Source organism: Vespula pensylvanica, chromosome 18 (assembly GCF_014466175.1).
Source record: "Vespula pensylvanica isolate Volc-1 chromosome 18, ASM1446617v1, whole genome shotgun sequence".
Classification (NCBI taxonomy): Eukaryota; Metazoa; Arthropoda; class Insecta; order Hymenoptera; family Vespidae; genus Vespula; species Vespula pensylvanica.
The window spans coordinates 3,854,915-3,879,380 of NC_057702.1; the positions used below are offsets into that span (position 1 = coordinate 3,854,915).

General features: G+C 32.9%; 3 protein-coding genes across 3 annotated transcripts in view; all 3 read right to left on the reverse strand.

Annotated features, from left to right (window-relative positions):
- LOC122635602 (atrial natriuretic peptide receptor 1-like) overlaps positions 1–24,414 on the reverse strand; it is a 51,001-nt gene extending 26,587 nt beyond the window's left edge. The window contains exons 1-6 of the mRNA XM_043825985.1: positions 24,334–24,414; positions 14,271–15,581; positions 13,969–14,139; positions 13,611–13,785; positions 13,317–13,525; positions 2,000–2,114 (exon numbers count right to left, since the gene is read on the reverse strand). Of these exons, the coding sequence (XP_043681920.1) occupies positions 2,000–2,114; positions 13,317–13,525; positions 13,611–13,785; positions 13,969–14,139; positions 14,271–14,499 (899 nt within the window). The 5' untranslated portion in view covers positions 14,500–15,581; positions 24,334–24,414. The remainder of the gene's footprint in view (positions 1–1,999; positions 2,115–13,316; positions 13,526–13,610; positions 13,786–13,968; positions 14,140–14,270; positions 15,582–24,333) is intronic.
- Positions 8,284–9,546, reverse strand: LOC122635451. Its single transcript, XM_043825686.1, has one exon. The coding sequence runs from the start codon at positions 8,915–8,917 to the stop codon at positions 8,483–8,485; it is 435 nt and encodes a 144-aa protein (XP_043681621.1). The 5' UTR covers positions 8,918–9,546; the 3' UTR covers positions 8,284–8,482.
- On the reverse strand, positions 20,691–24,014 carry LOC122635444 (calcium-independent phospholipase A2-gamma-like). Its single transcript, XM_043825674.1, has 9 exons — positions 23,691–24,014; positions 23,099–23,531; positions 22,648–23,014; positions 22,351–22,563; positions 22,254–22,277; positions 21,931–22,139; positions 21,662–21,860; positions 21,382–21,588; positions 20,691–21,301 (listed from the first exon to the last, which is right to left on the reverse strand). The coding sequence occupies exons 2-9, from the start codon at positions 23,429–23,431 to the stop codon at positions 21,048–21,050; spliced, it is 1,806 nt and encodes a 601-aa protein (XP_043681609.1). The 5' UTR covers positions 23,432–23,531; positions 23,691–24,014; the 3' UTR covers positions 20,691–21,047.
- Positions 24,415–24,466: the final 52 nt, after the last annotated feature.

Here is a 24,466-nt window from a genome sequence, read left to right on the forward strand (position 1 = left end):
CTCTCTCTCTCTCTCTCTCTCTCTCTCTCTCTCTCTCTCTCTCTGTTTCTTTGCCTTTAACCTTTCATCGAGAATTGAATCGTTCGAAGGTCAAAGCAACTGACTCGACTCCTTGAATTCTCTTTTTTTTCTTTTATATACTTTTCTTTTCTTTTCTTTTCTTTTTTCTTTTTCTTCAAATTTTACTACCAAACCACTTGATTGCTACTTAACCTTTCATATTTAAAATCAATTTTCTTAAAGATTACGTTCGACTACCATTAAATGACAATACTTTGTACTCGACGATTGATTAACAAATAATTTACTTTGAAATTTCAATGTCTTATTAAATTCAATTCGATTCAATCGATTATATTACATGTCGTAACATAATAAAAGTTACGTCAATGATAATATGTTTTACAAACTATGATTTAAATATACAGGATATCTCAAAAGTCATAGAAAAGCCAAGAAAAGGAGAGGAGGAGAGGTTAATCCCAATTTAAAAAAATCCAATATCCACACCGTTTTCAAGTTCATAACAATTTTTCCGATTAATTAATGGCTGACTTTTGATTAAAGAAAAAAGAAAAGAAAATGTAAAAGTACCAATTGCTTTTTATTGGAAATCGATTTTTTCTTTTTTTTTCTTTTTTTTAATAATCTAATCAAAAATATTCAAATATCGGAAAGATTATATTTTACGAAACTAAATCTAGATTTCAATCACAAGAATAATAAAATAAAGTAAGAATTTCAATTGAGTTTATTTACAAGAATGAAAAGCAAAAAATCGTTTTCCTTTTTGTTTTCTTCTTTTTGAGAAATTTTTTTTCTCCCGTTCCAATACACAATCTACATCGACGAAAATTCTATACAATTCGAATACTTTCGAGATATTCATGTACATTCTGATATTCTGTTGTTGAAAACTATATATGTTTTTTCTTTTTTTTGAAAAGAAAATCATCCTCTATCTATTGATCCGGACTTTTGAGAAAAAAAGGTTTTATAAAAGAGAAAAAAAAAATTGTAAAAAACAATATAGATAAATTTATCGATCTTCTCTGTTCGGAATTTATATTCTTTTTTCTTTTTCTTTTTCTTTTTTTCTTTTTGACAAGATTAATCACCTTGACTTAAACGAACGTGATCAATTAATATCGATATTGAATGATTAGCTATTAAAATGAATTTGAATTTGAGTTTGAATTTTCGACATTTCAACTCGGAAATTTCAACTCCTATTAGATAGATCGAAATCGTATACGTGGCCTTTAATCCTCTTCCTGTCCTTAAGACAACACGGTTTGGACGTATCGATGGTGCAACGATTGCTTCCTATCTACGATCAATACATTTCTAGACCGCGGTTTACCAATAATCCAGACGAGAAGTTGCGGCCTGGGATTTCTAGTTCAACGAATTCAATTCTATCGAAGCAGAGGATGTCAATTCGAAAATCTTTTCCTTTTTCCCTCACTAGTCATTACTATTATGATTCATTTGATAAAATCAATGAACGTAATTTTATTTTCTATATATCTAAAGAGAACTTGCGAATTACGGAGAAAGAATTATTAAATGAAGTAAGAATTGACGAAACTTTTTTCATCTTAAAATAGTCTAAGTTATCTTAAAAGTAATCTATGAAGTATCGAGAATCGATCGTAAGAAGATATACGATCGAAAGAAATCATGTAATAACAAGTTTTGTCTGATTCGAAACGGCCATTACCAACGGTCTCTGAATCTCTAACATTTTTTTAAAGCCTCGTAAAATGGGAAATATGCCAAGAGGTATAAAATACCACGTAACGCGGGATATATACTGGTCTCTCATAATTAAAAAGCATGGAAAATGGCTTCTTCTCGTTATTACTTTGTCCTCGTTGAAGGAAGTAAAACATGCGGAAAACGACTTAATAACGTAGATACTCCATTGCATTTATATTATATGGAATACCAACGAAAAACGTTCTGTTATTATCTTGATAAAGTTTACTCGACTCACCTAGATGAAAGTTCTATAGAGAAAAATACATATTCTCCGGAATCAACCATTCCGAGTTCCTCGGCTGCAAGCAATATTTCTCGTATGGTGGTAGAATTTGCGCACATGACTACAACTGAAACATAAGTTGGATTAACGAGCGATTAACGTCATTAGAAATAATAGAACGATTTGATTTAAACGAATTAAGAATATTTATCAGAGATCTTGTAAAAAGTTTCGACATTATTAACATTTCTAAAGTCAAGAAAAAATCAATCTCTCGCTATCAAATCTCGTGCATCGAAACGAATTCTGACGTAACGATCAGACGAATCATACATATGCATGTACCTATACCTAACCATTCGTATTATAAACATTTACTCGTATGAGTCGTCATAAAACAATTTTATGATTGTTGAAGTCATATCGGTCCCGTTTGGAAACCGACTTTTCAAAGTAACGTCTAGATGCTGACGAAGAAAAAACTGAAAGAAGAAAAAGAAGAAGAAGAAAGAAAGAAAGAAAGAAAGACGAAAGGACAAGGAAAAGAATATAAAAATAGTATTTCCTTCTGTATGTTCACGTTTGTACTTGATCCGATAGAAAACCCTAAGGTCCTTCTCTCTAAAGGTCTTAAGACTGCATAGATGGCCTGAATTCTAGTTTTCTTTTGTAGTCAAGATATCGTTACTATCGACAGTAACTTGCAACGTAAAGCAGCAAGCTGGTTATTTAATAATAGAGAAACGTGCTTACGCCTCGCGTAAATTCCATTCATTTTACGAAAGCTTTGAATATGATGTTGATGACGATGATGTTGATAATAGTGACAAAGAGAAGGGATAGGACTAAGAATAAGGAGGGAGGGAGAAAAAAGTATGCATCGTGGACGCATCAAAACGGAGATGTGAGATAGCGTTGGGAAAGAGAAAAAGGAAAAAAAATACAGAGAGCGGCGAAAATTATCAAAGAAATAAAAAAAAAAGAAAAACAAAGAGAAACGAAAAGAAAAAGGAAGAAACGAAAAAAATGCACTTAGTACAAGCAACAACTTACTCCTCGCAGATTTTGACACGAATAGAAGAAGATTCCTGTAGTCTTCGGCATTAGTAGTTTCCTGATTGAAGCTTCTGTGAGCTGGTGTTTGATTCAACGCTGTAAATACGGCTCCCAAAGTGAAATGGCACTCTGAGTTACCGCGGCTGCTCGCCATCGCGTGATTATGATATAATAGACCGGCAATTTTCCAACCGAATCTTTGAAGTATGTGTCTTAAAGCTTCGCCGACTAAACGATGGCTTCCCATCATTCTTGTTAATGTCGGATAGTGCTCGTCCTTATGACGAAAGGCCTCCGCCTGAGCACCTGCCGTCAATACAGGTATCCCCCATACACCAGCATATCTCGCCACCGGTGCAATAACGTAGTCGCAAACGGGACCCAAAAAGGCATCTGCTTTTGTTAGAAAATTCACTCATCAAGAATTCTACGACGATTCCATGAATCGTTGCTTATCTGCTCGAAATAGAAAGTTCTCTCTCCCTTTCTCTCTCTCTCTCTCTCTCCCTCTCTCGCTCACTCACTCCGTCTCACTCTTTCTCGAAAAAGAAGAAGGAAAGAAAAAGAAGAAAATCGAATTTTCGATCTCCGGCTCGAGAGTGAAAATAGACTAGAAATGAATGACACGATAAACAGGTTAGTAATCAGATTACAAATTAGTAAACAGGTTAGTATCTATCTATCCACATATATATATATGTGTGTGATGTGTAAATATTTATATAAAAAGAATACTACACTCATGCAAGGATAGCAAAATCACGTAATAAAAATATTAAATCACAATTCATAATTAAATGAATCTTTTAATTATTTTCTCTAATCAAGATTATAATAAACGAGTTGTCGCGTTTTAATTGCCAAATCGTTAAAAATATTACGCAAACGTTACTATAGAAATTATTATATATAGTAATATTACGATATTATAGAAATGCAATCGGTATCTTTGATGTGCCCTATGCAACAGATGTAACACAAGAGATGTAACCAATTAGGCTCGATTCTATCCTTCATCGATTGTTCTATACGATCCACAACGAACGTCGTATTGGCTTCAATGACATCATTGCGGCTACGTATTTCGGCAGAAAGTGGTTTGCGCTCGATTAACCCGCGTTAGGAGGCTATTTGGTCAGGAGGCTATACAAGAATCAGATGGGTAGTAGTAAATAATATAACTCCTTTCTACGAACTACCCTATTCATATTGGTTATAAAAAAAAAACGTAGCAACTTGCTAACTTTCTACCACTAATCTTTCGTTTTATCAACTAATGAAGATTTATAAACACGAGCTATACCGAGAAAAACTTTTCTCACTTTCTCTCACGAATAATAACTTTTTGCCTTAATCAAACCCTCTTTTAAACTCTGTATATCTTTAATAATAACCCACGACCGATCCATAATTATTGTATTTATTTGCTTCAAATCGTACGCAATACGTACGTTTTTCTTTACCAATCACCCACTCTTCGCTCTTTCTCATCCCCTTTTTTTCTCCCTTCTTTCCTTTTTCCCTCTCGCTCTTTCCCTTTCTATCACTCTATTAGGATTTTTCCTTTTTTTTTCGGCAACGGCAATAAACCATCGCGCTATGTCGTAGAAAGAATATGCCATGAGATATCGCGGGTCTAAAGCTTCTCATACGTGTATGGCATGTACACTAACCGCGTTCCTTTGCGAAAAGCAACCTTTGGCAAGGATAAGGATAATACATTTTTCTCACGTATACCTTTCCCCCCTCCCACCTCCCTACGGAACAATCTCATTATAACTTGTTTCACGTTTATATCGTCTTTTTCCTCCCACAGAAATTACACGTGTTATTTGAAGAAAATGTATACCGATCGGCCGAATTCATTCTCTTTTTATTTTTATTCAATGGGAAAATAAATATCGAATTTATTATCTCGTCGATGATTGTTCCGCTTTATATTCATCATAAAAAAAAAACGCACGAGGAAAAGAAAAAAAAGGAAATGTATTATCCTATAAACAGGTATGATATTACGCTTTAGGTAATTCGGAATTATTATTATTATTGTTGTTGTTGTTGTTGTTATTATTTTTTCTCCAGGAGAAATGGTGAGACCGTACATTTAAAATTTTGTAATCTCGATTCGTCAATACGCCCACGTTGATTAGTCTGTTCGTTTGCAGTTCGCTACTTTCTCTCCGTTTTTTCTCTTTAGACGCCGTTTCGTCAATTTATACCGGCAAATCGAACGCAATCGTTATTCAATCCGTGCACCCTTCTGATTCGCTATCTACAAATTCTAGAATAGAATATATATACATATATATCGAATATGTGCATGTGAATTGTGTATGTATGCATATGTTTGTGTGTGTATGTGTGTGTATTTCTATGTATACAGGGTGTCCCATTTATCTTGAAAAATCGAAATATTTTCTAGAGAGATTGAATCTAGAAAAAGAATTTTTTTTACAGATTTGTTTGATACGAAAAGCAAATCTATGTGGCGTCTATTTTCGCAAGTCATGATAGTAGAAATTTCAAAGCCAAATTCATTTTTTTAAATAGAACTATATATATGTATACATTTCTTTTCTTCATTCGACAACATTTGTTGAGAAGAATTCAACGACCTGCCATTATATGATATTATTTATTGTTATAAAATGTTATAAATTCTATCATAAATTTGTGAGTTCCTAAGGAGTATATAACACTGTTTCACTATTACATTGGTTCTCGGTTGTTAGACTGCATGCTATAAACAGAGACCAAATGTTTTCTCTTAAGAGTATATTGATACGGTTTATCAATTTGAAAAAATGAAGGTCGTTGATAGCGATTAAAAAAATATAAAGGAAACATCAATTAAAAAACAAAGAACAAAAGAAAAAATCAATAACAACCATGCATAGAATGAAAATGTTTCATTCGCAAAATTTAAATCACGGTGAAAAATGAATTCGATTCGTATCTTGTGTATAAACTGAGCATAACGTAAAGTGCGACAAAGATATTCTAATTATACATCTATTAATTATTATTCATAGTTAAAAGGAGATTGATTTTTTATTGTTCACTATACCGATTAAATTCAAAGAAAAATGTTTAATTTATTTTTTTGTGCCTTTTTTATAATTCTCAAATTATCAATTTAATAAACAAACGAAATTTATTTCATAAGAATTACGAAATGACAACATACGACCTAACAACCAATTATCAACGATACAAGATTATACTCCTTTGTTACGTAAAAATTTATAATATAATTTATAACATTGAACAATAATATCGTACTATGCATCTAATAAAATAGAAAATAGAAACATAAATAAAAAAGAAAATATATATGGCACTCGTATAAAAGAATGAATTTGCCTTTAAAATTTGCCCAACGTCAGTTGATCTGCAAAAAGAACAAAAGAAAAGCATTGGTATCATATAATATGTTCTTTCGTATCAAACAAATCTGTAAAAAAAAAAATTTTTCTAGGTTCAATCCCTCGCGAGATATTCCAATTTTTCGAGATAAACGAAACATACTGTGTGTGTAGATATGATATGTGTGTATGTGTACGCGCGTGTATATACATATATGTATATAATATGTGTGTATGTGTGTGTAAATATGTGAACAGCAGCTTATCCTCTATCTTCCATTACTTTCAAAGTGGAAGTAAGTACGTGTCACAGTGTTTTTTTAAAGATGAATACACGATCGTAAAGGGGAATCGAGAAATCGAAAAAATAAATCGACCAATAAGAAAGAATTTTTGTCAAAATTTAAGACAACGAGATAGACGAGGTACCAGCAAACGAGAATACGAATATAGAAGGGCGAGAGTTCAATTGACTGGGTTGAGAGAGGAGGGAAGGGGAAGTGAGATAGAGGGATGAGGGCGAGGAGTAAAAGGAGAAGGAAGAGAAGGAGTAAGAGGAGGAGGTAAAAGAGGATGAGGACGAGGAGTAGAAGTACAGGGACCTCTGGATGGCATATACCGAGGGCATTTCGAGGGATCGAAATAATTAAGCGTAATTAAGAGAAGGAATTTGAGTGCCGATAATAAGAAAGAAAGTGGTCGTCTCGCGAAGTAGATAACCAACCGCAAACGAATAGCCAAGCTGCTGCTATTGCAGACTAACATAAGAGTAAACTCCCGGCTTTGGTTGATTGACCGCAACGTCTTGCAGGGCTCCGGTCTGTACTAGTTGACCGATTCCTCTTTCTTATTGTTGCTACACGAGTTTACGCACACAGGAAAGATCTCTGCAGCTGCGAGAACCACCGATGATGACCGATGACGTCAGCCCTTCATAAAAATAGGGCCGCGTTTCTACTGTCCGTGGCACAGCTTTAAAGTCGCAGAACGAGGAGCAATTAAAACGCAACGGACTCTACTTCGTTTGCCTTTGTGTCACGTTGTTGCTTTTCTTTTTTTTTTTCTTCTTCTTCTTCTTCGTGTTCCTCTTCTTTTTTTCTTTTTCTTTTTTCTCTGTCTTTTTTCTTGTTCTTGTTCGTGTTCTTTTCCCCCTTTCCCTTACGTTTCCTCTTCTCTAATAGCGCATTTCTTAGGAACAGACCGATGCATCGATGTCGACACAAATTAATTGACATCAGAGGGCCCTAAAGAACTCTCCCGCAAGGACAACGCGAATCCGTATGTTATATCTCTAACGATCTCTCTTGTTGGGGTTAGTGCACCGAATCAACGAGACGATCAAACGAGATCGCTGGCAATAAACGTTATTTTCATCGCTGTATACACCCTTTTAAAAACGGGACAACGTACATGAATACATACGAATACATAGGTAGGTAACATGCACATACCCGTATATATCCGTTTGTCCTGATATAACCAAGCGAAATTGCACGACTTTCAAAGGAAAATATCGAAGGTACCGACTGCCACGGATTTTCATTAAACTTCTTTTTCATCCGTCCGTCGAAAGCACGAAAGCTAACATTTTCTCTAGATTGCCATATTACATCGCCCCGCGTACGATAGACGGTTACAAGGATGAAATTTCTTATGAAATTATTCCATGCATTTCATGTTCTTTTCGGGCGTAAAGAAATTCGTCGCGACGGACTTATGCATCCGCAATTCGTGCATAGTATAGACGAGTACAGGAGACGAGACAATGACATTAGAATAATGTGACAGATAGAGAGAGAGAGAGAGAGAGAGAGAGAGAGAGAGAGAGAAGAAGGAAAGAAAGAAAGACAGAGAGAGAGAGAGAAAAACAGAGAGAGAGAGAGAGAGAGAGAGAGAGACTTTTATGCTGCGAAAGCAACTTCTTCCTTTACAGTCTGATGACAATTTATTACAGCGAGTCACCTCGCTCGGAGAAAATAAAGGCCATAAAGGCGAAAAAGGCAAAAGTGTATGAGGAGATAAAAGATAAAAAGGGGTGGGGCAGGAGAAGGTGGGGTGTAGTGAGGTGAAGGTGTTAGTGGGGAGAAAGAAACGAGTAGACGATCTCTAAGCGACCTGCCGTCTGATTGATGTAAAACTCGAAGGCTGCCAATGGTCCGTAAGTGCTCGAACAACGAGAATCCCGATGATCGACTTTTATGTTCCATCCTGGTAGGGGTCCTTTCGGCGAACTAACAGCTTTAACGGCCAAAAGTACAGCTGGCAATACCCTAGGCAAGCTCTGTTCGTGATGCGGATCGCCAGGAGCTATTACGGCGAGTTTCACTTCACCCTTCGATTGTTTACGTATACCGAAACATTCCTTCGTCGTTTGCGCTCTCAATGTAGTAGTTTCATTCGTAGCGAACGCGCATAATATAGTCAACGTCAATGTCATGTAAACGAAAACGAAGCCAATAATAGGATCGTGGGAGTTAATGGATTTTCGTATCCACGAATTCACTGCCATCGTGACTATCAATAACGATTTGTCTTGAGACGATGTTAACTTTCCTTTCAGAATTTATCTTATTTTCTTACAGCAACCCCACCGTGTTTGACCAAATGTCCGCGTACGTTCTCCTTCTGTCGTAAAATCACATCCCCTTCTTCCCTCCCTTTTGCAATAACTGAATATTCGTGGCATCATTCACAATATAACACGATATAAAAATCGTCTCGATCGATCACAGATTTTGGATAATATAATAGTTCTCGTTCGGTTCCTCATTAATCCTACGTTATTATTGGGTACCACCCACGATGCTTTTACGAGATAGAGTTAGACTCGTGCACGTCGTCACGTGCTTGGCAGCTGACGAGGAGTAGGACGCACGTAAGGAACCATAAACACAGGGCACAGACACAAACACGACTAATGACTCTTTTTCAATGTATTTGGTACTATGTACCCTTCAAAGACACGATTCTCCCACAATTCTCCAACAACCATCCTGTCCATGTTCTATTTATTTGTACGAAGATAATAAAAGTCGATTATAAATTACGAAAGCACATTCAAGAGAAAAATAACACCGGCGTTTTAATGAAAGTAATTATTCGACTAATTAATTTATTTACGCCTATTATGTGTGTGTGTGTGTGTGTGTGTGTGTGTGTGTGTGTGTGTGTGTGTGTGTGTGTGTGTGTGTGTGTGTGTGTGTGTGTGTGTGTGTGTGTGTGTGTGTGTGTGTGTGTGGGTCGATATGTGGGTGGGTGAGCGTGGATGTGTGATATTAAGTATTAAAGAAACTTCTATTTACATATCTACGATGCATATAATGCGAATAAATTTTGTTTATCTATCGATCGTATCAATATCGTCTCATCGACGATGGTTATCGTCGAATTCGATTCTTCCAAAAAAGTTTCGTAAAATTATACTAATAAAAGTCTACCCATTCGTAAACATCGTTAAATCGATCAAAACTATTACTCTTGGATCAAGATGCGCTCGGAGCGCGCGCGCATTGCTGACTGAGAGCCGACGAGGGCGAAAGATACCACGGGGATCTGAATCGCCCCTCGAAGTCGACGAGATCGCTCCACCTCCAACAACCACCACCACCACCATCGCCGCCACCACCACCACCACCACCACCACCACCACCACTACTACCACTATTACCACCACAACTACCATCTCTATCACCAACATCAACATCAACGCTAACACCAACGAAAACAACATCAACGTCAACGCCAACGCCAGAACCAACACTAGTTTAATCTGTAGCTCTCTAGCGTTTTCTTCTACGTTCTTTTACTACACACATCCTACTAGACAGAAATGCGTATATAGAACCATGATTCACTTATACACGCATACACGCGCGCTCACATACAGTGCTCTACTCGTGTGTAAGGTTGGCGCGGATTGTCATTGACGAGTAAAATGGAAGAACGCATGCGTCCGATCTCGTCCACCCTTCCATTGAAATAATGAAACCCCACCAGTAAAATCTCACCGTACCTTCGACGCGCCCTTTTTTCTCCTCTTCTTTCGATCGCGAACCGACAAAGATCTCACAGTTACACTCATCAAACGTTGACCGTCGTCTCTTTATCTCTATTTATTAGATTTAACTTGTCTTTATTTCACAACGGCTTATATCTAGTTTAAGCGAATATTTGATACCTTTACTGCTACTAACTTGTATCGTTATACAGGGTGTAAAAAGAAAAAAGAAAAACGAAAAGAAAGAAAGTAAAGGAAAAAAGCAAAACAGTCGTATTCGAGCTCTACGAAAGGAGAAAGTAACCAGTCGTAAGGAAACAATCTAATTGTAAGATAATAACCATGTGATCCCGCTTAACCATTTAAATTCTTAATTTTCAGAAGTTATCGAATTATCTTCTTCTTCGAATTTCATTTGAAATAATAATTACAGAAACGAATATGCAAGTTCGCGGTAACAGAATTTTATTAACAATGGAGATGCAGTGAAAATTTCATAAATCATAACACGCAACATCGGTCGAAGTTGCGACATAAATAGAATATAATCAGTGGATTATTTTGCTTAACTGTTACTAAAATTGCGAGACGACGGTTCCTATCTTTAATATATTTATAATGACCTCATCTATCATGCCATGAGTATATCCATATGCTCCTATATTTTCACAACCTGTATACAACCTAACGTATATTTCTAGTTTTCCATATCGTATTTATCGTTAGATATGCATACTTAAACATAGATAAATAAATCAAATTTATACTTTTATCTATTTGCACTCGTATCTATCTACACGTACTTCTCTATCTAGCTATTCCTTTATACTATCCTTTAAGCGTTATCGAATCCATAACGCGAACGATGAGGGGAAGTAAATGTCTGCAAGGGACAGTAGAAAATTGAATGCAAAATGGTACTCGCTAGTGATAAACTCTCATGTGCATTTGTATTTACTATATGTATTTACCATCTGTATACAGGGCGTCCTATCGTAATTGATCCGTCGCGAATCGACGATTATTAAAAAGGAAATAAAACTTTTTTTTTTAATTATTTTCTACGCCATAATTCAAGATGATCTGTCCTAACGTTAAAGCCAATGTATAAAGGGATTCTATTAAAGTTTTACTTGCTGCAATTTGATTTAATTAAGTTTCAAAGTGACGGATGCGATACCAGCTTTGAGGACCTATGAGCAAAGTTGTTAACGTTTCAGGCAAAGCTTCGAGCAATCCTTGTAAACTTTTGTTTGTTTAACGAGCGTAGTTTAACGCGGACCATTTATTTTACATTCAGAATCGAGAAACATCGATTTTGAATGCTTTTTACAAATTTTATTTTTTCAACATCCTGTACCACTATAATCGTAATATTCTTAGATTTTTTAAATGTCATTAGATAAATGAATCAATATCAATTAATTTCTTCGACATTATTATATACGTTGCTATTTAACTTTTAATCGATTTGATTTAAAACAGTTGAGTTTATCGATGGTTACAAGTGAAAAATAGATATCAAGTGAAAAATTTATTCCTTTATCGACCTCGTGTATCTTCAACATGTTTCATTATCGAAATCTCACGTATTTTCGGCGGTCGATAAATTTAATCTCAGATTTACCGATCGTCGTTGTTTTCGTCATTTTACAATAATAATTATGCATTATCGACTATCGGCAAAAAGAATTCCGATCGATAAGATAACGAAAACAAAAGTCGAAAGAAAAAAATTGTCTTCTCGGGTAACGTCGAATAAACGCAAGGCATTAACAATATCATGCAGCAAATTTTTCAATTTCATTAAGGAAACATTTAAATATAGACTTTTTGACGTATTAACGTACACCGTATCAAGATGATTTGATATCAACGGATATCAATAATAGAGATGTTCGACCAGTAAGCGATAACGATGCGCGATAAAGTAAACGAAACGATAACGTCAACTTGGTCTGACTAAAATAGAAAATTCGATAAGAGCACAAACGTATTGCTACTATTCGCTAAATGCTTGTGTTATTTTAATCTCCCATACATGGTTGTTACAAACCTTTGGGAAAACTTTAACGATTACCAAGCTCGCAAATCTCTTGGCTTTCTTGGAACAGACGGAAAAACAAATGTTCGCCATATCTGTTTGTATAGATAGCGCCTTTTACCTTATCAAGTATTACATGAAAAAAAGTAATTTTTCCACTCTTTAATCCACTCAAGATGATTAATGTATATTAAGAGGAATGATCTACGTCTGACAATAAACGGACCCCTTCTGGGACGTAATTAATTTTTCCACAAGTGGATCTTAATTACCTCGGAGAATGATTTATCGTCTAAACGAATAGCAATAGATAAATATGAATAAATATTAACAGTCCGGTACTATCTTCTTGGCCTAAATAAATCCTACAAAGAAAGAAAACTTGTAATGCGTGGAACGTTCATCATACGAATCTGATTTGTGCCATCCACCATATTACAAATCGCCATTCGTATTCACGATAACAGAAATATTCCTCCTCAAGAAGAATATTTAATCTTTGTCAGAGTCCCCTTTTTATTATTCGTCCTTGAAGTCCTCAAGTTCTTATCGATCGTAAACCATCTTCATGAACGTCGAAGAAAAATTGCCAACTTCTGATGATAAGTAGCTTTTTATAGAAAAAGAGAGAGAGATGGAGCTATTATAAAAATTCTAAAAAAAAAAGAAAGAAAGACTAATATCCTTCAACAAAAGAAAGTAGACATAGCGATCGTGAAAGGAGTTTGCCATCTATGCAGCAATTCGAGAAAAACTTCTAACCGAAGAGAATGGGACCAGACGTAAATCGACGAATACTTTAATCCTAGTTGACAATGTAAAAAATGTCGAAGAGGAAGTATAAAGAAGAAAAGTTTACTCGCTTACCACCGTAAGAAGTGCCAACGTGCGTTTTCAGAGCTTCCGAATAATCCACCGACGTGGCAGTTTCAATGTCATAAGTACCAAATGTAAAGTTAGGCTCCTTTTTAAGATATTCGACCATAGATTTCATCATTAATTGACAACTATGTCTCCCGCCAACTTGAATTTGTCCATTCGTCGCATAAAACAAATGGACCTTCCGCCATTCGTAACTGAATGAAATCAAACGTTTCTCAAATAAAGATCCACTATTTATCATAAAATATTGTAAAACGATCTAATTTTGGTTGTACTTACTAATTTATGATAGCTATTAAGAACTGCGCTATATCCCTGAAAGCCAAATTCCCAACACGTGTAGTCATAAAGTACTCGTCCTTGCATTCCTTCTTTTGCTGTGTAAAATCGAAAGTAAATCCTCCTGTGGTAATCAACGGGGCGCCTAAAAACTTGACCGCTCTTCCGACGACGGCTGAAAATAAATCAAAAGTTTGTCTATCATAAAAACCAAAGGAAAATTTAAAGATGGCTGTATAGGCGTTCGTAAATGTATAAAAGTTGGAAGGAAAAAGAAAGAAAATATAAAAAAGGAACTTTGAAGACGACGATAAATGTAAGCGCAGAAACGTAAGTTAATCCCATGAAAATCACTCACCGACGCAATAATCACAAGCCGGTCCAAGAAAGAGATGCACGCAATTCAAGTAACTATCGATCGAACAAACTTGTGCGTACATCGCGTCGCAGTGGTCGTCCTGAGGTAAAAACTTGAGATTCAGCCAATACGGCAGCAGATTGCGAGCTCTGGCATCGTAAACTGCCAAATCTTAAGAAAAAAGAGCAATAAATAAAGAAAGAAAAAGAAAAAAGAAAATAAGCAAAGAAATTCACGAAAGTAGTTGTCAAATGATTTTTAATTGCACGACAAGAGAATATAAGAGAATATCTTGATCTTACCGAGAACAGGTAAAACTTTAGGCAAAGATATCTCGAAGTTTGGATCAGCAGGCAATATAACGGCTACTCGTAGTTCACACGAAATGACCCCAGTTTGATTTGTGCTACAGAGCACTTCGCAATCGCGTGGGAATTGTATCTCGCGACAGGTTACCTTCCCTTGTGCGGCATGACGCATCAAAGAAAAGATCGTCGTCAGAATGAAGATCCAACGACGCGAGATCCCCATCGATGCGAGCTGATCTCCTTTATCCTATGCTCCGATTAACGTAGCACGATTCACAAGGGAAGATAATGAAGAAAGAAAAAAAAAAGGGGAAAAAAAGAACAAGGAAAGAAAGAAAGAAAGAACGAAATAAAATAATCTAATGAAATATATGTCCGAAACTTCAGAAAGAACTGTCGTAAGCGCGACCAACCGACGATCGATCGATTTTCTTCATCGTTCCTTTCTCAAATTGGACAACGGACTTCTTCTCTGTCCAAGTCTCATTTTCACTGGTTAACACCTTCCTCACGCTTCGATAACCCCATTTCTTCGGACGCTATCAACGTCGGATTATCTCGATCGTTAGCCTGTTTTCTCAATTCTATTTCTGTTCTTCCGGCGTGTAAAACCAAGAGTTATTTTATAGACGTACGACGACGATCTCAGGAAGAGGAAGCTCGAAAGATGCAACCCCCAACGACGGACGCACAATCGATCGCGAGCGCATCCTGACTTACGATTAGCCGAGATCGAAACCGAGATGCTTTAACGATCATTCTCGCGCATCGGGGAAGAGAAAACTGCGCGCTGCGTTCTATATTATCGGCTGATATGTTTGATCATCTATCGCACCGACAAACTCGGCTATCATATATCTATAAGTTCTTAAATCGAAATTGCAACGATTTCGATGAACAGTCAATATTTTCACAAAATGACACGTTCTTAAAACTTTACCGATACAAATACAATCTTTTGCATATACATAATTGTATACATTCGAATAACATCCAATACGGTTTTCTTCAACAACGAACAAACTAACAATACGATGTTCGATTTGTCGTAACAAAAAGATGCGCAATTATATAAATTACACATAATCGCATTGTCGTTATCTTCGTTTATTCTCTCTTCTTCCTCCTACGTCGATCTCTTCGAATCTCGTCGGCCTTCACGTCATCGTGCTCTGCTCTAACTTGAACTTGATGATGATTCGTAATGTCGATATCGATTATCGTACTTTCCAAACGATATGGAAAATGATAACGTTTGGATTTTCCTTTGCTTTTTTCACTCGTATCCTCTTATTATTCCTATCTCTGAAACGTATAAATAAAAACGAAAAAAAAAAATATTCGTACATACATACATACACATGTGTGTGTCTGGGTATGTGTGTGGGTGTATTAATCAATAAAAAAAAACGATTCAATTTAGGTAAAACAATTCATGCTTTCGAGCTATTAGTCTATCAGATTACAAGATAAAATGATCACAGATGTCTTTCATTACAATTTCGATCAGACATACATACCTCATATAACACGATTCTTCTCGAGATCGTAACACCTACTGACACTTTGAATCCAGTCAGAAAAGAGAAGAGAGAAAAAGAGAGAAAAATAGAGAGAGAGAGAGAGAGAACTTAGCTTGATGATGACGACAAACACGCGCTCAGAATCGCGCTACCTTATCGCCGATCGTTTATATCGTATAGGCGTTTGATAATAGTTATCGAAATCTCCGATGTGCGTTAACCCCTCTCCTCTGCCCTTTAGCTTTGTTCATTTTCTTTCAACGTTGAGTTTTCTTTGAACGAGCGTACCAAAAGGATATCAAAGAGTAATTCGTGGATTTAGCAATGATAAAATTCAATCAATCATTCATCCGGTTCTTCGCCGGTATTCTCTCTCTCTCTCTCTCTCTCTCTCTCTCTCTCTCTCTCTCTCTCTCTCTCTCTCTCTCTCTCTCTCTCTCTATCTGTCTATCTATCTATCTATCTATCTATCTATCTATCTATCTATCTATCTATCTATCTGTCTGTCTATCTATCTATCTCTATCTCTATCTCTCTATCAAAAGCTTTAATAATAAAACGCAAACAAGTATGTAAACTTTATGAAAATATAGTACCTGTATTACATATCTATTCGACCTGTAAAAGCGTAGAGGGTTGTGATCGAAAAATTATCAAGAGCAGGAGACAACAAGTTCTATCCTTCGCGAAAGTAAAATCTAGACTGATCATAAACACGAGATAGAGATATCTTCTTTCACTTTTGCGCATCCGCAACATGGTACGAGAGGGTGCAACAAGTGTCTCTCATTAGAGTCCTACCCTTCTATGATTACTTGGAAAAGTAATTTTGTCGATGAAAACATTTCATTATTTACGAATAGGTATATAATAGCTATGGACATTTTGCTTTTCTTTTGACAAGGCGTAAACGTCTGCAAAGGGCTAAATATAATTCTTTTTTCCTTTTCTTTTTTCTTTTTTTTCTTTCAACACGTCACCGACTCAAACGCAACATGTTTGATCCCAAATAATTTTTATTCGAATTATACGATATTATTTTCGCAATAAGAATAATACGAAAGAAATGTTATATTTTTCATTCTTTTTATTTTTTTCATGATCATCGTTAATCGTATCGTTAATTGTGACAGTGGATTAAGTAAAAAAAAAAAACTTGAAGAAATTGACTTTATGATTTATTTTATTACATATTCCAATTATTTATTTAATAATTGTAATACTTTAATAATCTAGAATTTAGGAAAAAAATGAAAACAGTAATTGTAGATCCCGTCAATTTTCCATGAAAATCTTGGTACTCTCAAAACATAATGAAAAACATATTTGGACGTTATTGAAGAAAAAGAAGAAACCTTTAGTATTATTCTACATTAATTTCTTCATTAATTTAACATGATTACAATCACAAAATATGAATACTGTTATTGTATAATTGTCTTTTTCGAAAAAAAAACTGAAATATTTTTCGTTGTGTCATTTTTAAAATGTTTAAACAATTTTGAAAATAGTCAGAAATATCAGAAAACATATTTCTGCATGACTAGACTAATATACATACTTTGAAAAATATTTTGTTAAATAATAGAAAAATATATTTTATTTACATCACAGACACAATAATCTAGATATCTCGATATAAAAAATACATTGTTATAATTATGGACACAATTATTAATCGCAAATTAAATGCAATCGAACAACAAAAATACGAGATGCAAACGAAATGTTTGAAAAATTCAAATAAATTCAAAGATTGTATAAGCATAAACAATTAGTTTCAAATCACACAGTACTTGGATTGTTTACAATAACAATTACATACAAGACAAATACAGATTACAATTACATACAAAAAGACGTAAAGTAATATCGATCATCCAGGTCTCATCACGTAAAGAGTCGTTGCATACTCGTTAAATTCAAACTCTGCCGTCGTTAATTTTCTTGAAAACCATCGTGAAATAATATCAATACTCGTTCGAACTTATTTTCAAAAGACCATCAATATTTATTAACTGCTTACATATACACCTAAAAATTTACAACAAAAAATCAATTTTTCAAAAATACTTTTATTCTAAATAGAAAAATAGAAAAAAAGAATATAAAAATAATTTTATTTATTATTATAATATTCTATAATATTGCTCTCTAAAAATATTCACGAAAAGGTTCATCGAGATATTTCAAAAATCGACAAATTTACAGTTGTTTAAAATATAAGTATGTATCTTAAATTCTAAACTCTGCTTTACTCAAAACTATGCTTTTTAAATCGATACAAAATTATATTTTAGAAATTACTGAATCGATTTCTATCAAATTTCATATCATTATCTAATTTTTGTTGCATAGAAATTATTTTAATATTTTTCTGTTGTTGTAAATATTAAAAAATTAATAAATTTTTAATCAAAAATCATATGATAAATTCAATCGCTCATTTGTTATTACTAAATGAAAATGTTAAGAATCAACTTCGTGAAAGATTGATTTTTTGTTCAATATACTTTGAAGGCTTTTTCGTTATTTTTTTTTTCTTTTTTTTTTTTTTTTTCATTTTTGATAATACCCTGAGAAGATATTATCGAGACCGCAAACGCTGTAGAGAACGACCCTGCTTATTTCGGCATCGATAACGCCAAGAAGATAACGGTTTATTTTAATTTTGTTTGTTGAACAATAATCCTTAAAGTAAACTCTACTAAACATATTTAATACGTTTCATATAGAACCATTTTTCTTTAAATTTTCATTCAAGCTATTTGATTTTTTGACCAAACGTATTGCTATTACTTATTGTATAATTAATAATTAATAATTATTAACTATTAATAAATATAAATAATTAATAATTATTGTATAATTATTATGTATAAATAATAATAATTAATAATTAATAATAATTATTGTATTAATAATTCAAAATATTTATAATAATTGATAATTATTAATTATTAATTATTATTAAATTATATTAAATATGTACATATATAACAATTGGACAAACTGAATTTTCTTAATTCAATACTGGATTTTTTTTAATGCATCTTTCTTTTGACGGTAATATGTTTTTCAGTCTTAAACTTGTTATAAAGTATATATTATATGAAATAATAATGATGTATATTATTATTATAAATATATTTTACAATTATTATAATTATTATACGATATATATTTTCAACGCATGTAATAAATATTAAATTATAAGTATCATCGGTGATACATGTAATACTAAATGTGCTAATGATTTTTTATTAATAAAATAAATTACATAAAGATAAAAAAAAATTTTTTAATCATAAAAATTACATTTTTTCAAACTTTCTAGGTGTACATAACACTTTGAAGCATTAGTTACGTTCAATACATTTCTTTTGCCAGTAACACGTTGAACATTCACATATACACACTCTTGAATGAAGAAAGGTAAAAATATTAGTTCAAATTTGATTGAATTAACGATGAAAAAAAACGATTACAATTGACATTTTGAAATCTAAAGGACTCGTAAATATAAGGTGTAATTAGTCAACGCACGAGTCTACGAAATAATTATTCACTGTACGATTCTGCATTTCGTCAATAATTCAATAACTGTATTACAAATAACTGTATTACAATCAGAATTATCGATAAGCTACTTTGTAGAATCATTTTCCTCTCGCTTATCGTTTTCTGTCCCATTTTTAAATGTTTATAAATAAAACAAACAACAAAGATATATAATAATATTCACTAGATGACGATAAGTATTACATGTATTACGATCGTTAATCATTAAATAAATAATTTATTGTTTGTTATGATCGATAACAAAATATTTCTCTCCAAGATTTATCGGAGAAGGATTGTTTTTATGGGGAAAAAGAAAAACGTACGTGAAATAATGATAATGTATTATTTTGATAACAAATTACGTTGAATATACTTGCTCGTTTTCGATTGTTGCAACGAATTTCATAATAATGATGTCGGCATCGCCGTCATTACGAATGACGATTAGTGCACATGCGCATTATGTTTTAAGAAACTTCTTGTGTATTCTATTAACAAAATCTGACTTCTTCTCGAAGGACATTCGAGTGAATCTGTAATATAAATAAATTTATGACATATACAGGTACATATATGCTTATATATATATATCGATAAAATATGAAGAACATTACAATTGTACGATAAGAACATAGGAAAAGAAAGGAAAAAGAAAAAAGAACTACGAAAAAATTGTTGTAACGTCGCCATTGTCCTTTATCAAGGACAAAAGCTTTTTCTTTTTATATAATACGTTTTCCTCCCTTTGTCTTATTTTAAATTTTAATAAAAAAGGAAATTTGTGAAATACAGATTTGCTGACCTATGTAAGGAACTAATTATGAAATTAATATGCTGATACTTTCTATAAAGATGTTTCGGTCCATCCTACTCGACGAATACTCAATAACTGTTGAATCTAAAGTAGTCTCTTTCAAGTATTTCGAAATAGTATTAATATACCCCACAGCCAACTCTGATTGGTTCTTCATCGTATCAGCAATTCATTTGGTTACGACAAAAATATATTGTCCTTTTTTACGAATTACGAAAGTACGAACAAATATATATTGTTCGATGCATGCGTGTGTGCATGCATGCATGCATGATTGTGCGTACGCGCGTGCATGCATGTATGATTGTGCATGCATATATGATTGCGCGTGCGTGTGTGTGTTTACATGCGTGTGTTTAATTCTTCGAATGAAATGCTATTAAACGAAGTTTATGAAGAGGTAAAATAAATAAATTTACACGCAATTTTTTTCATTTGATACAATTCAAAATATAATTTAATATATTCATTTCTATCTGTTAAAAATCGAAAAGTTTTTTTAATCGTTAAATATTTGTTAATATATATTTATTTTTATATATACATAAATATTAAATATTTATATTAATAATACTTCTCGGATCTTTACTAAAAATCTTTACACAAAAGATATGTATCACAGTTGGATAGTTACGATAACTAAAAAATATTAAAATTATTCGCAATGAGAAAATTTTCATTATATGGATGCACAGAGAATATTCTTTTAAGCATATGGAAAAAGCAGAATATTTACAGTATATAATTACAAAATCATAATCCTTAAATAGAATATCTGTCAAATTTAGAAATAGCATTTGCATTACTCAAAACAAATACGTGTTAAAATCTAATTCATGGAATGCTAAGTATTATTATTATGAATGTACTTTAAAGACCAGTTATTCTTTTTTGTAAAGTGATCCAATCTAATAATTTCTGTTGTATTGATCTTGGTTGAGATAATGCTATAGCAGCTTTCTCAAATTTCTGTTCATTCCTACGTATATACATTCTTGCATCTTGCTCTAGCAGAGTTATTTTTTCAGGTCTTATTTCTACCATAGATAACATCTCAGTAAGATATGGATTGAATCTAAAGTATACGTGGTCAGGTAGAAGATCATTCAACATTGTGTGTACAGCTAAAAGAAAATTGAAAAATAATTTCAAATAATCCATAGTAACGAAGATCAATCTTTAAATAATTTGTTTTATCATTTACCTTCGGTATCAGTAGCACTATCCAATATTTTATAGAATTTCTCTTTCCAACTTGAAATAGCTACTTCTACCGATGCTGAATTAGTATCAGAAATTCTATTTGGCGTTCTTCCAGTGCCAAATGAAACGACACATTGAATTGGATTATTTGGCCATAATTGTTTTGCTTCGTGTATTGCTACTGCACACGGATTATTTACTAGTATACCTAAAAATAATCAAAATGGTTATTTATGTCTTAATATTATACTTAATGGACACATATTACATGCGAAAATTACCTCCATCCTGATGAAGGAATTCTCCATGTTTAAACTCTTCAAAATAGCTAGGAGCCGCTGCGGAGGCTCTTGCTGCTTCCCATAATGCATGTTTATGCGAACCCATATATTGACTTTCAGTTTTATATGGCAATGTATAATTTCGAAATACATAAGCCATCACCCGTTCATGATTAACTACCGCTGATACAGCTGAGAACTAAAACAATTTTGTTATATAAAAAATCCTATTTGTAAATGTTTATCATGTCAAAGCTCTAAATAAATACCTTCGGAGAATTTGGATCACGATTTGTTTTTATGAGAGGTTTATCACCTATTGTTTCTCGTAATAATTTCTCCCATAGTGCTGTATCATAATATGCGTGACTCCACACCAAGCTACTAGTACCTTTTATAGCACTTTGTGTAAACACTTTAGTACTTATTTCTTTATACAAGTCAGAAACTTCATCTAATGACTTTCTCTTAAGCCCTCCTAAAACAACAACAACTTTATATTACCTTGTTTAAAAATCGATACAAATTATGAAACAAGGATGAATTTTAAAACTACTAAAAAAAGGACGAATTTAAAACTACTTGCGTATACCTTCATCTGATTCCTTTGGTACGGCTATATTTCGAACAATAGATTAATCTCTATGCAAGATGTAAGCGATGAAAAAAAAAAAGGATTATTTAAATACCTAAGGTAGTGGCAATAATAGCTCCTGTACTGACACCGCATATATAATCAAACATCTCATGTGTTTTCTTTCCAGTTAATTCTTCCAATTTCTTTAACATTTCTATAACAAGAACACCTCGAATTCCTCCTCCATCTATAGAAAGAATTCTAATTCCACGTCCAGTCGGAGGATCATTATAACCCATTACCGCTAATGATTCTCTGATAGATGCTGCATAAAAAAAAAAAAACAATAGCATAATAATCGATATTTTTTTATATATCTCGAAAATTAAAGTCAAGCTATTTCAGAAACCTTTAATTTTTTCATCTTTAATTGTTTGCCGTATTCTTAACAAAGTACTTATTGCTCCTTCTTTAACTGCATAATGTCGAGCTTCTGGATACTGATCAATGTGTGCCAATAAATCTTCAATTCTTCTCCACTTTGAGGCACTTGACTCAGCTGTTGCAATACTATTCAATACATGACGCGTTCGAGAAATAATACTATGCTTTGGAATATTAGTACTAATGTTTATTTTCCATTTTGGTATAGATGTTAAACTGCTCTCTTTTGCCTTATTTGTTAATTTTAAAATTAAAGCAGTAAGTATCTGTGGTAAATAAGATAACTCTTTAAAATTTAATTTAACATCAGGATTGCTCAACTTAAAATCTTCCTGTAATAAGAAATGGATTAATAGAATTTTACGTAGATCTTTGATCTAGTATGTAATTTTTTGTGAATAATAAAATATCTATACTTTTTGAAATGTTCGATTTTCTATCAGTTTTTGCACAAACTTTGTATTATCAATAGTCTTTTCATTAATTCGTTCTTCCTGTTCCGTTGTTACAGTAAGAACATTTTTTGATGTTTCAGTTTTATTTTCCTTTTCTTTTAATATTTTATCAGATTGTTTCCGACCACTAATCAATGATAATTTTCTCAAAGTATCTCCTTGCGTATATACTATCTTTTGTATCAATTCAATCCAATATTTAGACAAAATGACTTGAAGATTTTTCTCATAACCAGATTTGTTTAAATAATCTTTCAACTGAGCAAACAGTTTGGAATGATTTTGCATTGACATGTTTTCCTTTTTTATGTTCTTTATAGATAACAAAAATTTTTTCCTCAAATTTGTTATACTTTTTTGGGAACCTTTACCTGTTGCACTATCTGTCAATTGTCTATGATCCAAAAAAAAAATATGAGACATTTAATATGAATTATTTCTATTATTTATTAGATTATATCATAAAGAAATCATAATCAAAATTAGTAAAGTTGGTAACATGTAGATTCATAAACATTTATAGATTTAATACGATTTTTGAATAATTTCATACCTTAATATTCGCCATAATGAAATTTAATGATTTTAAAGTTATTCAAATATAAATTAGAAGAAATAAATATTTTAATCACTTTAATTTAATACATCTTTATTACGTTTTAAAAGCAAGAAATGGTTTTAATCCAAACTTTTCAGCAGTATTATAATAGCCGCCATATTGTTACAACTGTTACGATCAGCTGATCGACAAAATCACGAATGAAATTGTTTCTCGTAATATAGCCATAATTGTGAATCATGATCTTTACTTTCATTTGTACCAACATTAATTATATGGTAGGATTAATTTAATTGTTTAATCATTAGTTAAAATTAATATTTATTTTTACGTATTTTTCTTACTTCTTTTATTTAAAATAATAATTAAAAAATGAGACAAAAATATAATTCTACGCAGTTAGTTAGGTGTTAATGTTAATCATCGAGAAACTATTTTATAGACATTAAATTATTAAAACTAATTTAATTGTATCAAATGAATTTTAAATTGGCGTAAAATAAATTCGGAATCGAGATGCATTTCCCTAACGTTGGCTAAATATATACATATAGGTGACGTAGAGCAAGTTAGATCGGATTAAAAATAGTATACGAGCAAGCGAAAAATCAAATTGATAAAAAAGTTGTATTTTTACCTTGTCAGAGAGATACATCGATGACAATGTATAATAGGCCTGTTTAGCGACATCGAGTGGTAAATAATAATAATAATGATAAAAAAATAATAATAATAATAAAAAAAAGAACTGGTCAAGAAAAATCTATTAA